At 42.7% G+C, this 20,600-nt stretch overlaps 1 protein-coding gene across 1 annotated transcript in view; it reads right to left on the bottom strand.

The window, feature by feature from the left end:
- The window catches only part of FN1 (fibronectin 1), a gene marked incomplete in the record, with an annotated part of 4,425,379 nt that overhangs the window by 1,117,760 nt on the left and 3,287,019 nt on the right, over nt 1-20,600 (bottom strand). The window contains 1 exon segment of the mRNA XM_044060668.1: nt 2,227-2,314. Within this exon segment, the coding sequence (XP_043916603.1) occupies nt 2,227-2,314 (88 nt within the window).

Here is a 20,600-nt window from a genome sequence, read left to right as displayed (position 1 = left end):
ATTACACACTACTTTCATGTACAAAAATATGAGGGGTACAGTTTAGGGAAATTGACTGCCAAGGGGTACGCAAGTCAAAAAGGTTGGGAAGCGCTGTGCTGAAGGAAGACTGTATGAAAATCTGTACTTTATTCCATGAAGAGAGATTTTTATTACCCACAAAACTATTTAAAGCATGTGTATAATAAGCACTGTACATTCTGGGGACAGAAGGATAGCACGTGAAAAAGTGACAACCCATTTAAAAACTTCTTGCCATTGCACAGTCATTACAGAGAATCTGACTTGAATGATGCTTCATAGCATCAAATGGGGGGAATGTGAATGGATGAAAAATGCTTGCTGGCTTTTTACTTCAGAATCCATTTTAGGTGAGGATGGATTCTAACAGTTTTATGATGATCTACTTCCTGAAAACATGAATACTGCTAACATGGTCAGTGCCAGAGTTTAAAGTTCCAATGTGGAACTTGGAACTTGTACTTAACATGGAAAAGCACATATAATGGATCAGAAGATTCTTAGCAAACAAGCAATAATGCAAGACAGGGTGTGTGTTAATGTGTAATTAATGCCTGCCCTGGGGTGTTTTGAGGCCCAGCATCGCAGGCAGAAGGCTGTACACCCCTGGAAGAGCATTAATTACACATTACCACACACTGGAGGGCATTATTGCACTTACAGAATGGGCTCTCTAAAATTATGTTTTACCTTTTTTTTTAATCACTATTTTTTTTCCTTGCATATTTTGGATGTAAAATAGTTCCTCCACCTAATGGTTCAAAGTTGCTGTAGTATATGTAAATTGTGTTACAGGAAACATTTTGCATCCAAAACGTATTTAAAAAAACTATCTAGAAAATGGTTTCTTGCCAGTCATTAGGTACTGAAGTCACTGAATGACATACATTTACTTGACTTTCAGACTATTTCCTTCAGAAATTTCATATCAACACAAATCCTGTTATTTAACTTACTTTAATATTTTTAAGTACAACTTTTAAAATATGTTCCTAAATTGGAACCTTTGTTCCCATTTCAGGCTTTGTCCACATTTCTTGAGCTAAAAGGTCGAGAAGTGCGCAAACCTCTCACCTGCTGCTGCCAGTGTTCCATCGACTCATTGTCGCGCTCTCTGTCACACAGATCCCCCCTACCCCCACCCCCCTGTACTTCAGAAAATACATGCTAACACAAGTCCTATTAATGCAGTAACTTTGTGATTTTTTTTAAACAGGAATATGTTCCTGTTTTGAGCTTTTGTTCCCTCTATTTTATGTTTTATTCATTTACTTTATCAAAGAGGTGAGGCAGATGAACCTCGACTGCTGCTGTCAGTTTTGGATCGAGTCACTCTTCACGCGCACTCACACACCTTGCTTTCATGCACGCATTCACACACAGAAACTAACTTACTGACTCGCACTTTATTATATTTAGATTTTGCACACACTAAACAGCATAAGCACTGCTTAGTGAGTGTAAAATAAGAGCGCAGTCATTCTCATTTTCACTATTATGCAGACACACGCACACAATTTGTTTTTTTTTTTCTTTCTTTTTTTAATACATTTTACACTTGCTGAATAGCAGAAGCACTGCTTAATGAGAACAAAACCTAACTTTTTTTTTCAGTCCGAGCTCCACGGCAGCTTGCTATGCTGCTTTGAAGCTGCGGACTCATTTTTCAAGCGGGCATTACTTGTACAATACCCCACCCTGCTGGAGAATGTTCACTCTCCAATCAGAGTGCTGATGTACAGTTTGCCCATTTTCTATGCAAAAATAATGCAAAGGTGTTCAGTTTTATCTGGTCAGTGGCGACACTTTAATAGACATAATACATTCTACTTAGACTCAAAAATATATAAGAACTTAGTGTTATGTTTCAGGAGACAAGACCTTGACTGCCTGGTTTCCCATGTACTTGTGTTCTTTGCAATAAACAATACTACTCTTCTCTGCTCAACTATGTAGTCTGAAGTTACTTGGTACCAAACTACCACTTAAAACGAAACCAAGTACTTAATGCATCTTTAACAGAAACATTTCTAAAGGGTGGCCAGGAAGTGATTAAATGCACTATTGAAGTGGACTTCCCTGGTGAATAAACATGCGGTCTCTGACTTGTAGGAATTCCTCAAATAATGCCACTCAGAGTGCTGCTGACAGCTTGAATCTATTTTAATGCATGGTACTCAACACATTCATGCTAAAATCACTTACTGTCTTGTGTTGTAACGACTGCTTGTAGTGGTTTACTCAGCACAGAGTTCTTCACAGAATGGACAGTAACTTCATACTTCGTCGCCACCTGTAGGTAAAAAGTCTTTGGATTGAACCATGATCAAAAAAGGACATATGGCAGAAAAAAGCTTTAAAAGCAGTTTTATTTCAAAACCAAGACATAATATGACTTTCAAGATTTAAATAAAAGTACTACTGTGGAACATACAGCAGCCAAAAAAAAATCATACATGCACTAACAGACTGGTGACTTCAATTCAGTATGGACACTATGTAATCTATATTCAGTCAAGGTATATGATAAATACTAAAATAAAAACTCGCCTACTCAAAAAAGGAAAGTGACTTGCATGTTTTACTAATACCTTTGCTTTCACACAGAAAGAATTGTTGCTCAAGAACTTACCATAGATGTCCTCCTCTTCCATGTTGCAGTATTCATTACAGTAAGGAGGTTACTGCCTGCAGCATCCTACCCGTATACTAAAGTCTTTGGTTCAGGAGGGTACATGTGACGTCCTGTCAGAGCCATAAATTGACATAGGTAGAAAAGTTACGTCTGTATGTACCCTATTCAGAATGGACTGCCGCATACACTAGCACTCCTGGAGGTTTAAAGAGGGTCATAACAGGGAGACCCCTTGAGACTCGCATGTAGACTAGACCCCAGGCTACTTAAAAGGCTGTGTATAGTGAAGAAATTCGAAAAAAGGTTGACTATGTCCCCACAGTTAAGCAAAGGCATGTTAGATAGGTAAAGTAGAGGGGGCAGGAAGGAGGGACTGAATACTGCAACATCGAATAGGAGGACATTTAAGGTAATGGTAAGGTGTTACACAACTATTTTATGTCCTTCTATTCTCATGTTGCAGTATTAATTACAGTAGGGAGAGTACAAAAGCTTTTAGGTACGAGTGAGGGTGGAGGATTGGGGTCCCTGGTCAATGAGACCCGAAGAACTGATCTGGCAAACCCAGCTCTGGAGGCAAGGTTCTGTTTGCAATGTTTGGTGAAGGTGTGTACTGAATTCAAAGTGGTAGCTTCTAAAATGGAGGCATAATCAACTCCTTTGAAAAAGCAGCCGAGGAAGCATCTGCACTGGTGGAGTGGAATTTAAAATGTCCTTGTAAAGTATTCCCATGACAGGAATAGCATATGCCAATGGACTTGGAGATCCATGATGAAATGGTCTGTTTGGAGACTGCCCACCCTAGAGCCTTTGGATGAAATGAGACGAATAGTTGGTCAGACTTTCGAATAGGTCTGGTTTTGTTTAAGTACTACCTCAGTTGTCTGTGGACATCTACAGAATGTAGAGTCCTCTCCGAGGGATTTTGGGGGCGAGTAAAAAACAGGCAGGTTAATGGTCTGGTTTAATGAGTTCATTAAGAACCTTAGGCATGAAGGAGGGGGTTAGTCCTGAGGGCAACTCTGTCCTTGTGAAAAATAAGGAAAGGAAGGGTAGCCATAAGGGCTTGTATCTCTGACACCCTCCTGGCGGAAGTAAGGGCCACTAACAAAACTGTTTTCAGAGTGCACAGTTTCAGGGATACTGAATGTGCTGCTTCAAAAGGTGGCAATGTAATTTTTTCTAGCACAAAATTCAGGTGCCAAGAGGGAGGTATAGGCTTTCTGGGGGTCTGATATGAAGTACCCCCTTTCAGGAAAAGCTTGACTTCCAATGTTGAAGCCAGAGGTGGTAAAATGGGCAGACAATCAGAAATGGCAGATAAATGGACTTTGAAGAGTAAGTTAGTCCCGATTGATGGACTTCACACAAACAGGAAAGGACTAATGGTACAGAAGTAGTCATAGTATATCGTATTTTCCTTTGACACCACCAGCAGAACAACTTCCATTTAGATACATATCTCCTGGTACTGGGTTTTCTGGCCTCCTGCAGAACATTGAGTACATTCTCTGAGTATAGGTGTCTGAAGGGGATTAGAACCCTATCGGCCATAAGGTTGGTTTCGGATTGTTCACCTGAGGGTGTAGTAGGGATCCCCTGTCCTGTGTGAGCAGGAAGATTTGGTGGGGTAAACTGTGATGATTGCCCTTGGCTAGTAGGTGGAGAAGGGGAAACCAATGCCATCTTGGCCAAAAGGGGGCCACCAACAGGATTGTCGGTCTGTCCCTCTGGATTTACAGGAGGACTTTCTAAATCAGTGCGAAGGGTGGGAAGGTACAGAAATACATTCCTTCCCAAGGAAAGGAGAAGACAACCACTTTCCAAGCATGCAGATATGGGTCCTTTGTGCAGAACCTGGGCAGTCAGTCTGTTCTGGTAGGAGGCAAAAAGATTTGCTTGTGAAATAGCCCACCTGTGGGTAAGATCCAGGAATACCTCTCTGTGAAGCATTCATTCGTGAGAAGGAGCTGAAGTTCTGCCGAGTGTCTGCCATAACATTCTCTGTCGAGGAAATATACACTGCTACCAGATGAATCTGGAGTGATGATGCTACGGTCCAGATCTGGGTGGCCAGGCTGTAAAGAGGGTAGTATCTTGTCCCTCCATTTATGTACCACAGAACAGTCATTGTTCGTGATCACTTTCAGGGTTCCTGGCTGTAGGGCTGACTTTAATGTTTGTAAGGCTAGAAGTAGTGCCCTCATTTTCCTGATGTCAATATGGTCCTTTTGTCTAAGGGTAGCCCATTTCCCTTGCACGGTGAATTGCTTTTGGTTGTGTACTAGCACTGTACCCCAACCCAGGTCTGATGCACCTGTGGAGAATTGTAGGGGGGCCAGAACCTGTAAGGGGGTTCTTTTGATGAGGTGGATGGCTGAGACTCACCAATGGATTTCCCTTTTCAGACACTGACGTAGGTGAAGAGGGGTGGGAGTGTTGGTTCCATAAGTTCTTTAGGATCCACTGGATTTTCCTCATGTAGAGTCTTGCCAGAGATAGCATGGGTATTACGGATGCCATGTGGCCTAACATCCTTACGAACTCTCTAGCTGGCAAGGAGGTGTGGGTGAGGAGACTGGTGTAGTAGAGACAAAGATCTAGGATCCTTTGGTCTGGAATGTAGGCTTTCATTCTGTCTGTTCTGATCCTGCATCCCAAGAAAACCACGTCTGGAGTGGTGTTCAGGCAGGACGTTTCATTGTTTATCGTAAACCCTAACTGAGTTAGGGTGGCTAACACCTGTTGTAGGTGGAGTAGGAGGACTTGGTGGTCCTAATGAAGAATTAGCAGGTCATCTAGACATGGACATATTTGTACACCCTGTGTTCTGCAGTGAGCAATGAAGGGTGCTAAACACTTTGTGAACACTCAAGGAACAGTGGAAAGCCCAAAGGGCAAGGCAGATAATTGAAAAGGCCTAGAACCTATTGCAAAGCGTAGGAATTTCCTGTAGTCTGGATGTATAGGAATGTGAAGGTAGACATCCTTCAAACCCAGGGCTGCCATGAAAGCCTGTGTTGGTATGAGTGTTAGAAACAAGAGTAAGGTAATCATTTTGAAGCTGGGTACCTTGAGAAACAGGTTTAAGAAAGATAAATCCAGGACTGGCCTCCATGGGCAGTCTTTCCTTGGTACCAGAAACATTCTGGAGTAGAAGCCTTTGTTTCTTTGTGTGGAAGGTACCTGTTCTATGGTGCCCTGAGCTAGTAGTTGAATGATGGGCGGGAAAAGGTGAGCTTGGTTTGCAGGAGATTGAGTTCACTGGAAAGGGGGGTAACACCCACCAAGTCATGAAGTATCCCCTCTGAATGATGGAGAGGACCCATTGTTCTGATGAAATTCTCTGCCAGGAGGGTAGGGAGAGGGTGAGCTGAAGGGATGGGGAGGGTCTAATAGTTGTAAGTCACAGTGGAGGTGGTCTGGTTTGATCAGACCAACTCCAAAAAAGGATAGATGGAGGGTTGGTAAGAAACCTGGGGGTAGAGCTTTTCCTAGGTTGCCTACATCTCTATGGCTGAGGAGCTGAATGAGAGGACTGTTGCCTAACAAAAGAAGGTCTTTGTAGGTAGTTTCTATGTATCTGGTGATATGAGATACCAGCAATTGTTTTAGGTTTTGAAGTTCTTTTACTTTTTCTTGAAGGGATTTGAGAAGTTTTGCTGAAGCGTGTCCAAAGAGGGCTTTATTGTCCAGTGGGACATCAAGCAGTTTAGTTTGTATATCCACAGGGAGTGGTTGTAGTCTCACCCAGGAATATCACCTCAAAACGGAGCATGATTTAGAAGTGGTTTCCACAGAATCATAACTGCACTTAGAGTGCCTAGTCACTTGAGATGCTGTGGAAAGTAGGGTGTTAAGTTGGGCTTTAATGGAGGAGTCAGGCACCTCAAAAAGGAAGGTAGAAGCTTTGGGAGTTGTGTACAGGACATACCTAGCCACGTGTGGTTGGTAGTTGAGAGCTATTACAGCCAGAGTAGAGGAGGTAGACACTTTCTTCTGTAGTCTGCCCATGAACTTGCTATCTTTGTCAGTAGGGTAGAAAGCAGCAGAAGGCAATTGTCTGGATGTTTCATCAGCAGAAAAGTACAGTTTTGTACCTACCATAAATGTAGATGCTAGAGTGTATACACTGCTGCAGTCATTACACTTGGGTTATCCTGCCGTCAGGCGGTTCCCCAGTTGGCCTGAGTTACAAAGTCTTGGTCCGGCGTCTGTTGCTGTCGCCTCCTCCCTCAGGTCAGTGTGACAGGGGTATACAAGAAGAAGCCAACGCCATTTTCTTCAGTTTTTCTTGCCCAGATGTCGTGCCCCCAAAAGGTAGGCAATTCAAATTGCTAGTAAAACATACATAAGAAAAGCAAACAACTTTCAGTTACCAGCAAATACTCCCCATAGGTAGTAAAGGGTAAAAGACATAGGTACGTACCAACAAGTAAGAGGGGAAGGAGGGAGGGTAACCTGGACTGCAGTGTATACACTCGAACATCTACATTTATGGTAGGTACAAAACCGTACTATGTTCATCGTGTTACACTGCTGCAGTCATTACACTTGGGTAGAATCCCAAAGCTGAGGTAAGGTGGCTGGTTCTATAAGGCATTAGGTGTGGCTATAAGCCCCTGCAGCACAGCACTGGCGAAGCCAGCTCTGGATTTAGAGTATACAGGCAGATGGTAATGCTTGGTGAAGGTATGCACAGAACTCCATGTTACTGCTTCCAAAATGTCCTTGGGAGGCACTCCTCTGAGGTAGGCAGTTGAAGTGGCTATTTCCCTGGTGTAGTGAGATCTAATGCTGCTAGGTATAGGTTTCCCATGGTGTGTGTAGCAGAAACGTATGCAATGTCCTATCCATTTTGAAATAGTCTGTTTTGAAAAGACTTTTCCCTGTGCTCCTGCAGCATATGTTACCAGTAATTGCTCAGATTTTCTGAAAGCTTTGGTTTTGTCCAAGTAGAAGTGTAACTGCCTGTGAATGTCCAAAGAATGCAGTAGGCTCTCCCCTTTATTCTGTGGTTTTGGATAAAAAGTTGGCAAGTGAATAGTTTGGTTTAGAGCCACACTTGAAACTACCTTTGGCATAAATGTAGGGTTAGTTCTTAAGGACACCCTGTCCTGGTGGAAAATGAGGAAAGGTTCCACTGCCATTAGTGCCTGTAATTCTGAAACTCTTCGACCTGATGTTATTGCCAGGAGCAGAGCAGTCTTCCAAGAAATATATTTCAATTCTGCTGTGTTAGCTGGCTCAAAGGGAGGTAAAGTTAATTTTTCCAAAACAAAGTTGAGGTCCCAAGTTGGAGTAGGTGCTCTACAGGGCGGTCTTATGTTTTTAGCCCCTCTGAGGTACTGTTTTAGCAACGGATTAGAGAAAATTGGAGGATCCATGTTGTAGTGAGCAGAAATGGCAGAGGCGTGGATCTTGATGGATGAAAATGAGAGACCTTTGTCCAGCATCTCAGTTAAATATTGTACAATCTGAGGAATGTTTGGGACAAGAGGGTCAAGGCTGTGAGCCTGGTTCCAGGCACAGAATCTCTTAAATTTACTACCTACCGCTCCCTGAGTAACTTCCATTACAAGGATTTTTTTAAAACATAAAAGTATGTGTACTGCTCTAACACTTGGTAGTAGTTAAATTGACTATAAACTAGGTTGCAGTACACTTCCCTGCTAGGACAGCCAGCAGCCTCAACCCCCCCCCCCCCTCTGCTGCTTGATTTTCCAACTTTTCACTACAATTTTCTCCTATCCTGACTGATGTTACCTCTCTTTACCTGTTATCCCCCTTTCAGACCTCTACTGCATTAAACTGACTGGTCTCTAGGTGGCGGTCATCTACCTTCTTACAGTCTCCACTTCTGTATCCACACTCTCCTGTCTCCCCTATACTGCCCCTTGACATCTTTCATCTACTCCCTCCACTGTCCCAGGACTACCTACCACTCTTCACTTTCAAACACCCTTTCTCTGCTTTTTTTTTTTTTTACAAAGCCCCTATCTTCTATCTCTGTCCTTCATCTACATATATACTTACCTCTTCACTTTCTCTGAGCAGTCCTTCTCCCTACACTTCTCTGCAAAACGTACCTTGACTATCTCTCTTACTGATCGTCTTCCTCACTCTCTCCTCCTTCGGCTCTTAATCTATTGAAAGTACCCTCCCGGACACCCTGGCTAAGTACCACCAATAAGCGGACAATTCCAACCTACCTGAAAAGGCCTACCACTCCCTGAATAACTTCCATTACAAGGATTTTTTTTAAACATAAAACTTGTGCTCCTGCCTTCCCTGCCTAAATCTATTGAAAGTACCCACCTGGACACCCGGGCTAAGTACCACCAATAAATGGACAATTTCAACCTACATGAAAAGGCCTACTGCTCCCTGAATAACTTCCATTACAAGGATTTTTTAAAGCATAAATGTGTACTGCTCTAACACTTGGTAGCAGTTAAATTGACTATAACTAGGTTGCAGTACGCTTCCCTGCTAGGACAGCCAGCAGCCTCAACTCCCCCCCTCTCTGCTGCTTGATTTTCCAACTTTTCACTACAATTTTCTCCTATCCCAACTGATGTTACCTCTCTACCTGTTATCCCCCTTTCAGACCTCTACTGCATTAAACTGACTGGTCTCTAGGTGGTGCTCCCCTACCTTCTTACTGTCTCCACTTCTGTATCCACACTCTCCTGTCTCCCCTATACTGCCTCACGACATCTTTCATCTACTCCCTCCACTGTCCCAGGACTACCTACCACTCTACTTTCAAACACCCTTTCTCTGCCCTTTTTTTTTTTTTTTTTTACAAAGCCCCTATATCACTTTCTCTGAGCAGTCCTCCTTCTCCCTACACTTCTCTGCAAAACTTACCTTGACTAGCTCTCTGATAGTCTTCCTCACTCTCTCCTCCTTCGGCTCTTCCCGCTCCATTCACCCTGCAGGCTCACTCCGCTCCCCTACCATGCCCCCAATTCCCACCAGTCCCCAGTACCTCTACATTTACTCCTAAACAGACCCCGCCTACCAAATCTACTATCCAATGATAGTCCTCTTCCTACTCCCCTCCCCCTTATTCTTTCTTCAATCTACTATCCAATCATACTCCTCTTACTATTACCCTCCCCCTTTTTCTCTCTTCAAAGTATACTCCTCCTCTTTTACCTCTCCCACTACAACTCCTACTCCTCTCCCACTACAACTCCTACTCCAATTCCTATTCCTCCACACTCTCATTCGTCCACTGTCCTTTTCTACAATATCTAACTCTCTCTATTCACTTAGACCATCCCTTTTCAATTAGCCTGCATACCACATTATTTCTCTCTCCACTATACATTAACCTACTCTAACATGCCATACCAAATCCCCTTTACTATCCAATCCTCCAGCACGCTTCTCATCTTACTAATACCTCTGTATCTTGCTAATTCTTACTCCCATAAAGCTCCTCCATTCCTCCCTCCTACTCTAACTATCCCTAACATCCAACTACAATCTCTCAAATTCTCTCACTTTCACTCCATATCCTCCTCCCTTATTCCACCTAACCCACTACACCTCTTTCATCTCAAACTATTCTATACCTCAACCAAAACTCTCTCTGAAACCTCTACTAAACCCCAGACAAACACCTACTATACAAACCTTATAGACTAAAACTTATCACCTCTAATGTCCTTGCCTTATCTGGAGACATTCATCCTAACCCTAGCCCTTGACTCAGCACAAACTACCCTTTCCCTCCACCCTCTTCTTCTCCCACAAATAACAACTCCCCTTTCTCTTCTCCTCCCACTTCCCCTCTTAGCACTCTCAAGATCTTCACTATCAATGCCCAGAGCCTTAACAACAAATCTCACTATGTATAAGCCTGGATTAATCACAATCAACCCGATATCCTAACCATCTCTTAAACATGGCTAAAACCCCATATTACTGACTCTGAAATCTTACCTCCTGGTTACCATGTCCTCAGAAGTGACCATTTAAACAAAAAAGGTGGAGGCACTGCTCTAATCTACTCCAATCTTCTCTCTCTAATTCCTCTTCAAATCCCTACCCCCAAATTCAAAAATTCTGAAATCACTGCAAGCCTTCTCCGTTTAAATAAACATAAAAATATCTGCTTTATTTCTTTATATATCTCCCCTGGCAACAATATCTCCACCCTTGAAGATATTCTATACTGGGCCTCAACTGAAATAAAATACAAACCCATATTCTAGGCGATGTCAATATCGACTGAAATAAAATCAACACGCCATCCCCCTCACTATCCATTAACCTTTTCAACTTCACCCAAGTAGTCCTTTCAACAACTCGCCCTAACAAAAATCACCCCCCAGGGTCCATCATAGATTGGATTCTTGTCTCCCATCCAAACAAAATCACTATTTGGCACTATCCCTGACACCTTCAGTGACCATCTCCCTGCCTTCATACATCGATCAGCTACCAACACAAACATCTCTATGTTCAAACTCGCAACCTCAGCAACTTCAACCCCTTAATTTTTTCTAACATCTTTAAACAAATTAACTGGCAACCCCTAAACACTCTCCCACTTGACAACGCTGTTGAGCATTTTAACTCTATCTTCATAAATACTCTTAACTCCCTAGCCCCTCTAAGAAATAAATGAATCGAAGCTAATTCTGCTCCTTGGCTGACCAAAGAAACTAAACAAATTGTGCATCCGTGAGACAAATCCTGGAAGCTGTCAGAAAAATAACTGTCCTCTGCCTTGCTCCAATACACCCAACTCCACAACCAAGTAAAAAAACTTATTACCAAGGACAAAAAAAAACTATAATAAACTTCAGTCCAACAATAATAAGAACCCAAAACAATTCTGGAAATCGGTCAACTCCCTTCTCCATCCCAGATCACGGAACAATCCCTGCCCTGACCCTAGTTTAACCGACAGTGAACTAAGCTCCCATTTCAACACCTTCTTTACTGAATCCATAGCTAAGCTAACAAACATTCCCAAATAAGAATCCACCTAACTCCCTAACACCCAGCAACCAAACAATCCCCTTAATTTCCATCTCTTACCCATTTCCACCATTTTTATAAAAAAGCTTCTATCCAAGCTAAAGCCATGCTCCAACGCCCCTGACAACATTCCATCCTCCTTCCTCAAACATGCAGCTGAAGGTATTGCTCTCCCAATTAGTATTCTGATTAATAGATCATTAAATGAGTCGTACGTACCAAAACCCTGGAGTTCAGCCTACATTCTACCTCTTCACAAAGGAGGCAAAAACACCACTATTTCTAACTTCCACCCCATTGCCCTACTCTCTCCAACATCTAAAATTCTAGAAAAATGTGTCCACCAAAAACTTTTGCCTTATCTAATTCAGAATCACCTCCTAACACCCACCCAGCACCGCTTCCGTCCTGGCCACAGTACCATAACCGCCTTACTATCCTTCCTAGAAACTGTCAATCAAGCAGAGACTCTGGACTCATTGTATCCACAGTACTGGTTAGATCTTTCAAAAGCCTATGACACCATCTCCCACACTCACCTTTCTCCATCATCTCACTAACCTTAATCTCTTCCCTAATACTCTATCCTGGTTCTCCAGTTACCTATCTGACAGATCACAAGCTGTCAAATGGAAGAACTCCTCTTCCTTCTTGCCTACACCTACTGGCGTTCCTCAGGGGTCCATCCTTGGACCCATGCTTTTCAACATCTTTATAAATAACCTTCACACCATCATCCCTGACACCACAGTCATCCAATAAGCTGATGACTCTACCTTGGTCTGCACCGCTCCCAACTTTTCTGAACTACTGACCAAAACTCAATTAGCCTTTTCCACTACAGAGAACTGGATGCACCAAAACCACCTTTCCATCAACTCCAATAAATCTAAAATACTAATTTTCCTCCCCTCCAAGGTTTCCTCCTTGGACAAAAACACTTTCAATGTCCTAAGCCAAACTAACACTGACATTGAAGTGGTCCCCTCTGCAAAACTCCTTGGCATTACTTTAGATGAACGCCTCAAATTTGATCTTCACATACAACAAAACAAAGAAAACCCACCAAAAGCTAAGTAGGCTATATAGGAACAACCACTTTCTTTCCAACTCCTCTAGGCATACACTGGCAATCACCTACCTCCTACCTTACCTGCTATATGGAGCCCCTCTTCTAACCAATCTGTCTGCTACCAACACCTCTAAGCTCGAAGTTTGCTATAAGACCTCTAAATTTGCCACCAAATCCAAAACATCAACTCAGCACTGCCTCAGCCTACAATCTCTGAACTGGTTAGAACTCCCCAACCACCTAGACTATCTACAACTAAACACTGCTCACAAATTAATATTCTCCCCTTATAAATGCCCAGCCCTAAAAAACATCCTTCCTCCATACATCTCAAACAGATCACTGAGATCTGAACACCAAAACTGATCTCCATCCACAAACTCAAACGTCCCGCTGGCCAGCTTCTACTCTTTCTCCCTAGGTAAAAAATGGAACTCTCTGCCTCCTTCACTTAGGACTATACCCCACACTTAATCCTTCAAGGCCCAACTTTTCCTTCACCTATCTTCCAAATGGAAATGCTTCTGCTTTCACCCCACATAAAAATCTGGGATCACACTAGGCTCTCCTAACTCCCACTCCACTATACTCGCTTACTTATTCTTATTGCTCCAAAGATCCAGAACTAGCAGACTCCAAACATGTAAATATTGTAATCATCTGGGGAAAAAAAATAAATACATTTTTAACTTTGTAACTTCTATTGTATTGTATTCCTGATGGAGCTTTTTCTCCCCTTGTATTTTAACCTTTATTGTATTGTATTGCTTATGGAGCTTTTCTCACTGGGCCTCCACTGAAAATGGGCACTTCTTGGCCCAGTGGACTTCCCCGGTAATCAAACTGATAATAAATAAATTCCCATTCATGGGGATCCATGATGTTTCTGCTTAAGTTGTCTGCCAGTGTGTTTTTCTCTCCTGGCAGGAATTGTGCTTGAAGATGAACTTGATAGTTTAGAGCTGTGTTCCACAAGGTCATAGATTGTCTGCAGAGGGGGTAGGAGTGAGTACCCCCTTGCTCATTTATGTACCACATTACTGTGGTGTTGTCTGTTTTTAGTAATAGTTGTCCTGGATGCAGCATGTCCTTGAAAGCTATAAGGGCATTTTGTACAGCTAACATCTCTTTTTGATTGACGTGAAGATGCCTTTGTTCTGCGGGCCACTTGCCCTGAATACATTTTCCTGACGTGTGCTCCCCAGGTGTAATCCGATGCATCTGTTGTCAGTGTTTGCCTGGCTGTGGGTTGAGTAAAAGGCTGTCCCTTGTTGAGGTGACAAGCTTGAGCCCACCATCGAAACTCCTGTTGAAGGCAAGGAATTAGTGGTATAACTGTTTCCAAACTTTGACAGTGTTGAGACCATACATTCCATTGTATGTACCATTGTAGTTTCCTCGTATGCAATCTGGCATATGGAATTAGTAGTATGCAGGATGCCATGTAACCCAAAGCCTGCAGAATTTTTCTTGTAGGGAGTTGGGTCTTTGTTGCCATCAATTTAATGTATTGAGTCAGTTGTCCTTGCTTGTCTGGCGTGAGATACGTTGTGTTCAAGCTGGCACCCAGGAATATTATCTCGTGAGGGCACTAGTTTTTATTACTTTTCGTTTACTGTGTTTTACAAACGCCAGATGCTCTAGAAGATTGTCCTTGCTCTCTGCTTGAATCAGGCAGTCCAGGTACGGATAAATTTGAATTCCTTTCTGTCTGCAAAATGCAATTACTGGTGCCAGGCACTTTGTAAAGACCCTGGGCACAGTAGATAAGCCAAAGGGCAGTGCAGAGAATTGATAGTGCATTAAACCTGCTATGAATCTGAGGTATCTTCTGCAGCTTTGTCTGATAGGGACATGCAGGTATGTCTCCTTGAGGTCCAAAGTCACGAGCCAAGCTTTCTTGCCCAGCATGGGAAGAAGCTGCTGTTAACATTTTGAATTTTGGAACATCTAGGTATGTGTTTAGAGAAGTAAGATCCAGAATGGGCCTTCAGGCTTTGTCCTTCTGGGAACCAGAAAGAGTATTGAATAAAATCCTTGTCCTTGCTCTGGTGGTGGTAACTCTTGAATAGCTCTCATTTCCATGAGTGCTGTAATTTGTTTTTGAGCCTCTGCCCATTGATTTGGTGGCAGCTTTGGCATTTCTTTTAACCTTGGCAGAGTGTGAAAGTGGAACCTGTAACCTTGAGATACCAGGTTGAGAAACCATTTGTCTTTGATGATCCAATGCCAACTGTGATAGAAAAGTGCTAGTTTTCCTTCCAAGGGGGCTGCCAAGAGAGAGTTGTCTGGCAGCTGTAATGGAAAGTCATTGAGGCTGCTTTTTATATGGTTGGGGCCTGTCTTCCTCTTCTTTCCGGCCTGGTGCACCCCATTGTCAAGGCCTGTAAGGACCTTGTGGTTGACCTCTGCCTCTCGGACGTCGGTATCTGCCTCTTTGAGGTCTGTCTGTAGCCGGAAAGGACCAATTCTTTGTTGAACAATTTCTGCTAAATCTTGGTGGCTGAACCTGTAAGAAATCCTTTACCGTTTGCATAGATTTTGCCTTATCCTCCATTTTCTTTAATACCTCTTCTGCCTTAACTCCAAGTAAGACATCCTGCTGTAAAGGTGCATCCAATAATTTTGCTTTAAAATGATCTTGTAACGTATGTTCTTTTAACCAAGCATGCCTTCTAATAACAGAGCCTGTAACTGTTGCTCTACAGGAGGCCTCTAAAGAATCAAAACCACATTGCAAAGTACGCTTTCCCACTTGTTCAGCTACATGCAATAAATCCTGCATTTCTTTAAAATTAGGAGGATCTGAATCTGGAAGCATTTTTGTTTTAACTGAGACATCACAAATTGCTGATATTTTAGCATGTGAAACTGGCAATTTAAAGCTCTCATTGCTAAGGTTGCAGACATATATACTTTCTTTCCCCATCTGTCTAATGCTCTGGAATCTCTGTCAGAGGGTATTGGGTTTTTTGCTGATGAGGCTTTAATCCCTTTGGGTCCCTGAGAAATAGTTTCAGGGTCAGCAACAGGGCTTTTATACAGAAATTTGTGAGAGTCAGGAACTCTGTAATATCAGGTTTAGCAGGGGCTGGAGGTAAGGAGTCAGGGTTTAAGCTGGATTCAGTGTAGACATCATCCACAATATCCAACACTGGTGGAATAACAAGGGTTCTGTGTTGAGGCAATAAAAGGAAGTCTCTGAGCCTTTTCTTGGATTCTGAGTAATCCTGGCCTTCCCAATGGAAGTGCTCCCTCGTGGTATGTAATGTTTCCCCAAAGGAGTAGTCCTCAGGAGGAGAGGCTGATGGAACTGATTCCTCAGCAACAGAATCCTCATAAGGGGGTAAGGAATATCCTAGGTCTGAGGATGAAGTTGAAGAAATGGACACCTGGTCGGAAGATTCATAGTCTGCCTCCTGTCTGGGCCTTTTATCAGGAGGGGGATGGGGACCCCCTGATCAGGGTGATTAGGTCTTCGGCCATTTTGAGCATTTGTTTCTTAGGCATGGAAGCCTGTGCTGGAGAATGCTGAATCTGTTTCTTTGTTTTTAAGGGGGTCTTAGACTTAGTGGAGGGTTTAATAGTTAACTGGGTAGGTCTGAAGACACTCAGACTGTGGATTGCTCAGCTACTTCGGTACCCTCAGATGGATTAATTTCAGTAGGCTGAAAACATGTAGTGTCCAAAGGCTCAGCAAACTCCACGTGGGAGTCAGATGTGTTCTGTGGAACTGGTCATCAGGGGTTGCATAGGTGCCTCGCTGAACACTGGAGAACCAGCGACTGGCCTAGAAGAGGCCTCATCACTTTTGGGCCTCGGATGCCTGTCCTTGTCTTTGCGCTTTTATGTAATCCTGTCGTCGGGAGTTCTGACGGCATGGTGTAATTGAATTTTCTGCCAAAATAATATTGGGCAAAATCAAACAGACGTTTAACAGTACGCTTAGTAAACCTAGCACAAAACCGGCAACCAGTGACGTTGTGGTCTGGACCTAGGCACGGAATGCAATAGGAGTGGAAATCCTTATGAAGTATTTGGTTCCCACATGAAATACAGTTACTACCTTTTACTGACATCAGTCTGAGGCAAGAAAAAGTTTCCCCAATGGGGTACTTAGCTTTGTAGAAGATTTCGGTTCTGGATTCGGAATGAAAATCTCAGGAGTCGGCCAACTGGCACTTGCGAACTGCTTCTGCTTCGGGCATCGCGCGGCAAGAAAGACTGAAGAAAATGGCATCGAATGCATCTTGTATACACCTGTTACACTAACTTCAGGGAGGAGGAGACGGCAACAGACGTCAGACCAAGACTTTGGAACTCAGGCCGACTGGGTAACCGCCTGACGGCAGGATAACCCAAATGTAATGACTGCAGCAGTGTAACATGATGAAAATATGCAATAACTGCTGGAGGGTTTTTAAATAGGAATTGGGTGTCCTGAGGGACCTTATAAAAACGGTCCGGACGTTTTGAGGCTGGTGGTTGACAGTATAGGACTGTGAAGTGGCCAAGAAGTCATCTTGGAAGGCGGGTAGCAAACGGGGCACAGCAGAAGGGGTTGTTACAGTTGCAATAAGTCAAAGTACCTTTTCTTAGTGTCAGAGACCTCTGAGGTCTGCCACTCAAAAATGTTCCCTCATGAAGGAGATAATGTCTCTCCGAAGATGAACTCTTCCCCAAGGGACTCAGAAGTGATGGGATCCTCTCCTCCCCTGGGGTAATGAAATCCTTGGGGGAATCTATTTGTGATCCATATTTAACAGATTCCGCTGAAGAGGAATAGTCTTCCTCTGATACTTCTAAAGGAGAAGCAGGTGGTGGCTTTGTCTGCAAGGCCTGGAACACCTTAAAAAGACACTGTGAAAAAACTTCCCACCCAGGAACCAGTTGAGGCTCAGGATGTTTTAATTTTTGTTTTCTCTACAAGGGGTAGCCAGATGAGAAAAAAATGGGAGCTGACATCTCAGTGGATGGAAGCGAAGGAATAGAGCCTTCCAACTGAATGAGTCGCGGTTCCCATTCACCATCAGGGCCTGATGACTGATTAGCCTTAGCGGATGTACTTAAAGGACAACTGCGCCCTCAGACTCAAAAAACATATTAATTTCATCAAGGTTTCCTACATTTTAATAGCACTCAGACTATTTTGAGCTTTTTAGATATTTTTAGATGCAATTTCTGACTCTGACCACATGGGGTCTGGCATATTGAAAAAATTCAGACTGTTTACTCTGCCTCTAAGTATCCCAGAATGCATTATTTGTCTCCAAAAATTGCATCAGATCTGCCACGTTTTGCCTTAAGCTGCTGTCACTTCGTTGACTTAACAGGCATTCACTGTAGTCCTAAAATCCCCTACTTTTGGTTAAAATGTTATCCTTTTTCAATGACCACTTAAAACACAAGCAGTGCAAATGCTACAGAACAGAACTGAAAGGTGCATTTTCTAGCTCTTTCATCTTAGAAATGCTAAATTGCTTTCTTTTGTGAAGGCTGAAATCTAGCTCTTCAAGGAATCTCCCCTCCCACTTCACACCTACCTTCCCTAGCTGTCAAAGAGCCAAGGGTAATTTGACCCATTATCTGCATGTGATTGACAGCTCGTCACAGCAGGTGATCAGAGTAATGTACTGTTTGCTTGTCATGTCAGCCTTTTCCTCCTTACAGTGGGAGACTTTTTTTGTTGCACTACTCCTGTCAAATTTAAAACCAAGCTACATAGCACTGGCAATAATCCCTGCTTTGCAAAGCAATCTGCCACTTACTTTCCCTTCCTGTTTAAATAGCTAACAAATGATGCACTATAAACTTGAAATATTTTAGACTTGCATGACAGCACCCACATGCTTTTTTGAGTCAATATTTTAAAAAAAATTATGGTAGTGCATACACACACGCAGACACACACACTGCTTTACTTCTACAATGATTTAGATTTTATTTTTACATTTTATAGCAGTGTACTAACCAAGCAGAGAAATCTGGTTCAAAAGCAAGGATAAATTGATCCTGAAATACCTATGAACCTCAGTGCAAGAAATTAGGACAAAGCCATACACAGTAGTGGGACAAAGGCACAAACGGAAAAGCGCAGTCCGGGTCTGAACTGTCTGCAAACAGCTACAGTTAACTTTGAGTATGTGTCTACCTGTTTGAGCCAATATTAATTTTCCCCTGGAGAGCACTCTGCTTTGGCTTGTAAGCAGCCCCCCGCCACACACACACACACACACACACACACACACACACACACACACACTTGCCCCTTGCTGTATCCTATGGACATTATAAGGCCTCCAGCTGAAGGCACTACATATGTTACCTGTATTTTTTAGCAAGTTCCTCCTCCTATTTTATTTCTTCTCACTCAGAGCCCCTACCATGATAGTGCTATCCCTGGCCACAAAAAAAATGGTTGCAAGGCATGTACTTCACTACCAGAAAACTGAGATCAGAAAAGCTTACCAACCTTACAGATTTTATCAGACTTTGCTTCTCAGTGGCTTGTGTGCTATACTCACTCACAAAATGTTATATTAACAGGCAGAATATCACTTTGCAGACTAAAGAAATAGTATTTTGTCTACCAAACTTTATAACAAAGTCAAAAAAATATATGCCATGCTGATTCCATTATTTCAATAGGAATTGGCAGCAACTCTCACTCAAGGCATGCTGCTTAGCAGCTTTATAATGACTAAGCTGCTGTGCTTGTACAAGCAGCAAAATTCCTCATTTCCTTTCCCATCTATCTTCTATTTCTCTCTTATTTCCCTTACGTTTTCATTAATTTAAAAACAAAACAACACGCAGGCTCAAAGAATATGATAGCAACCGTGACATTAATCTTACAAGAACCTGCGCTCTATGTGTAACTGAGCACTGTGAAGTGTCTGAGGCTACTTCTAAACTATGGACACATACTGATGGACAAAATGTTGAACCTCTATATTGCCTACATCACTGTATATTTACCTGCTATAATAATCTTACATGGGAACCCAGAAATGCACTTAGCTTAGTTGCATGAAACAAGTATAGCTGCAGAAACCACCCTTGGACTACTACCACTCTCTTGCTGACTATTCATAAGTATGTTTACAGGCTGCAGAATTACTCAGTAAATAAGTTTTATGCCTAATGGCTCCAGCGTCCACATTAAAATAATTTCATTACCCAGCTAACGGGAAAAAAAAAGGTATTATTCAGCTGTGGCAAAGTTTCAAGCAGGTAGCAGGTTTGATGGCACACACACTAAAACGGAGCAAGCACAGTAGCATAACAAATAAAACGGAGCAAGCCCAGCAGCATAACCAATAAAACGGATTACTAATATTAAAAAAAAATAAATAAAAACCATGACAAGACCGAAACGCGAAGCTCAACAGAAACAAACAGCTGAAAACATTACAAAACATCTGCAGCATGCAATCACGAAGTACGAGGCATCAACAAAAGTACAGTTTTGTACCTACCATAAATGTAGATGTTCGAGGATCCACATTGCTGCAGTCCTAACTATTGGGGGTAGTCCGCTGTCCAGTCGGCCCGAATACCAAAGTATATGGCTGACGTCGGTCAGGGCGCATTAGACTGACGTCAGTACGTCAGGGTACTAATGCGCATGACCGACGTCATATCCTCAGTCTTTTCTTGCCCCAGATGTCAGAAGACCCTAAAAAGACAAGGCCAAAACCAAAAACACCAAACATACCTGCACCAAAAATATGTACAATATATACAAAGGTACCAGAATATAATCTCACCTACAGAACCACCCCTAAACACAGAGGGGCAGGAGGGAGGGTAAATTGGACTGCAGCAATGTGGATCCTCGAACATCTACATTTATGGTAGGTACAAAACTGT

The sequence above is a fragment of the Protopterus annectens genome, chromosome 2.part0 (assembly GCF_019279795.1).
Source record: "Protopterus annectens isolate FY-2018-M chromosome 2.part0, PAN1.0, whole genome shotgun sequence".
In the NCBI taxonomy this organism is placed as follows: domain Eukaryota; kingdom Metazoa; phylum Chordata; order Ceratodontiformes; family Protopteridae; genus Protopterus; species Protopterus annectens.
Note: the sequence above shows the minus strand (reverse complement) of the source record. Positions and strands in the feature narration are given on the sequence as shown.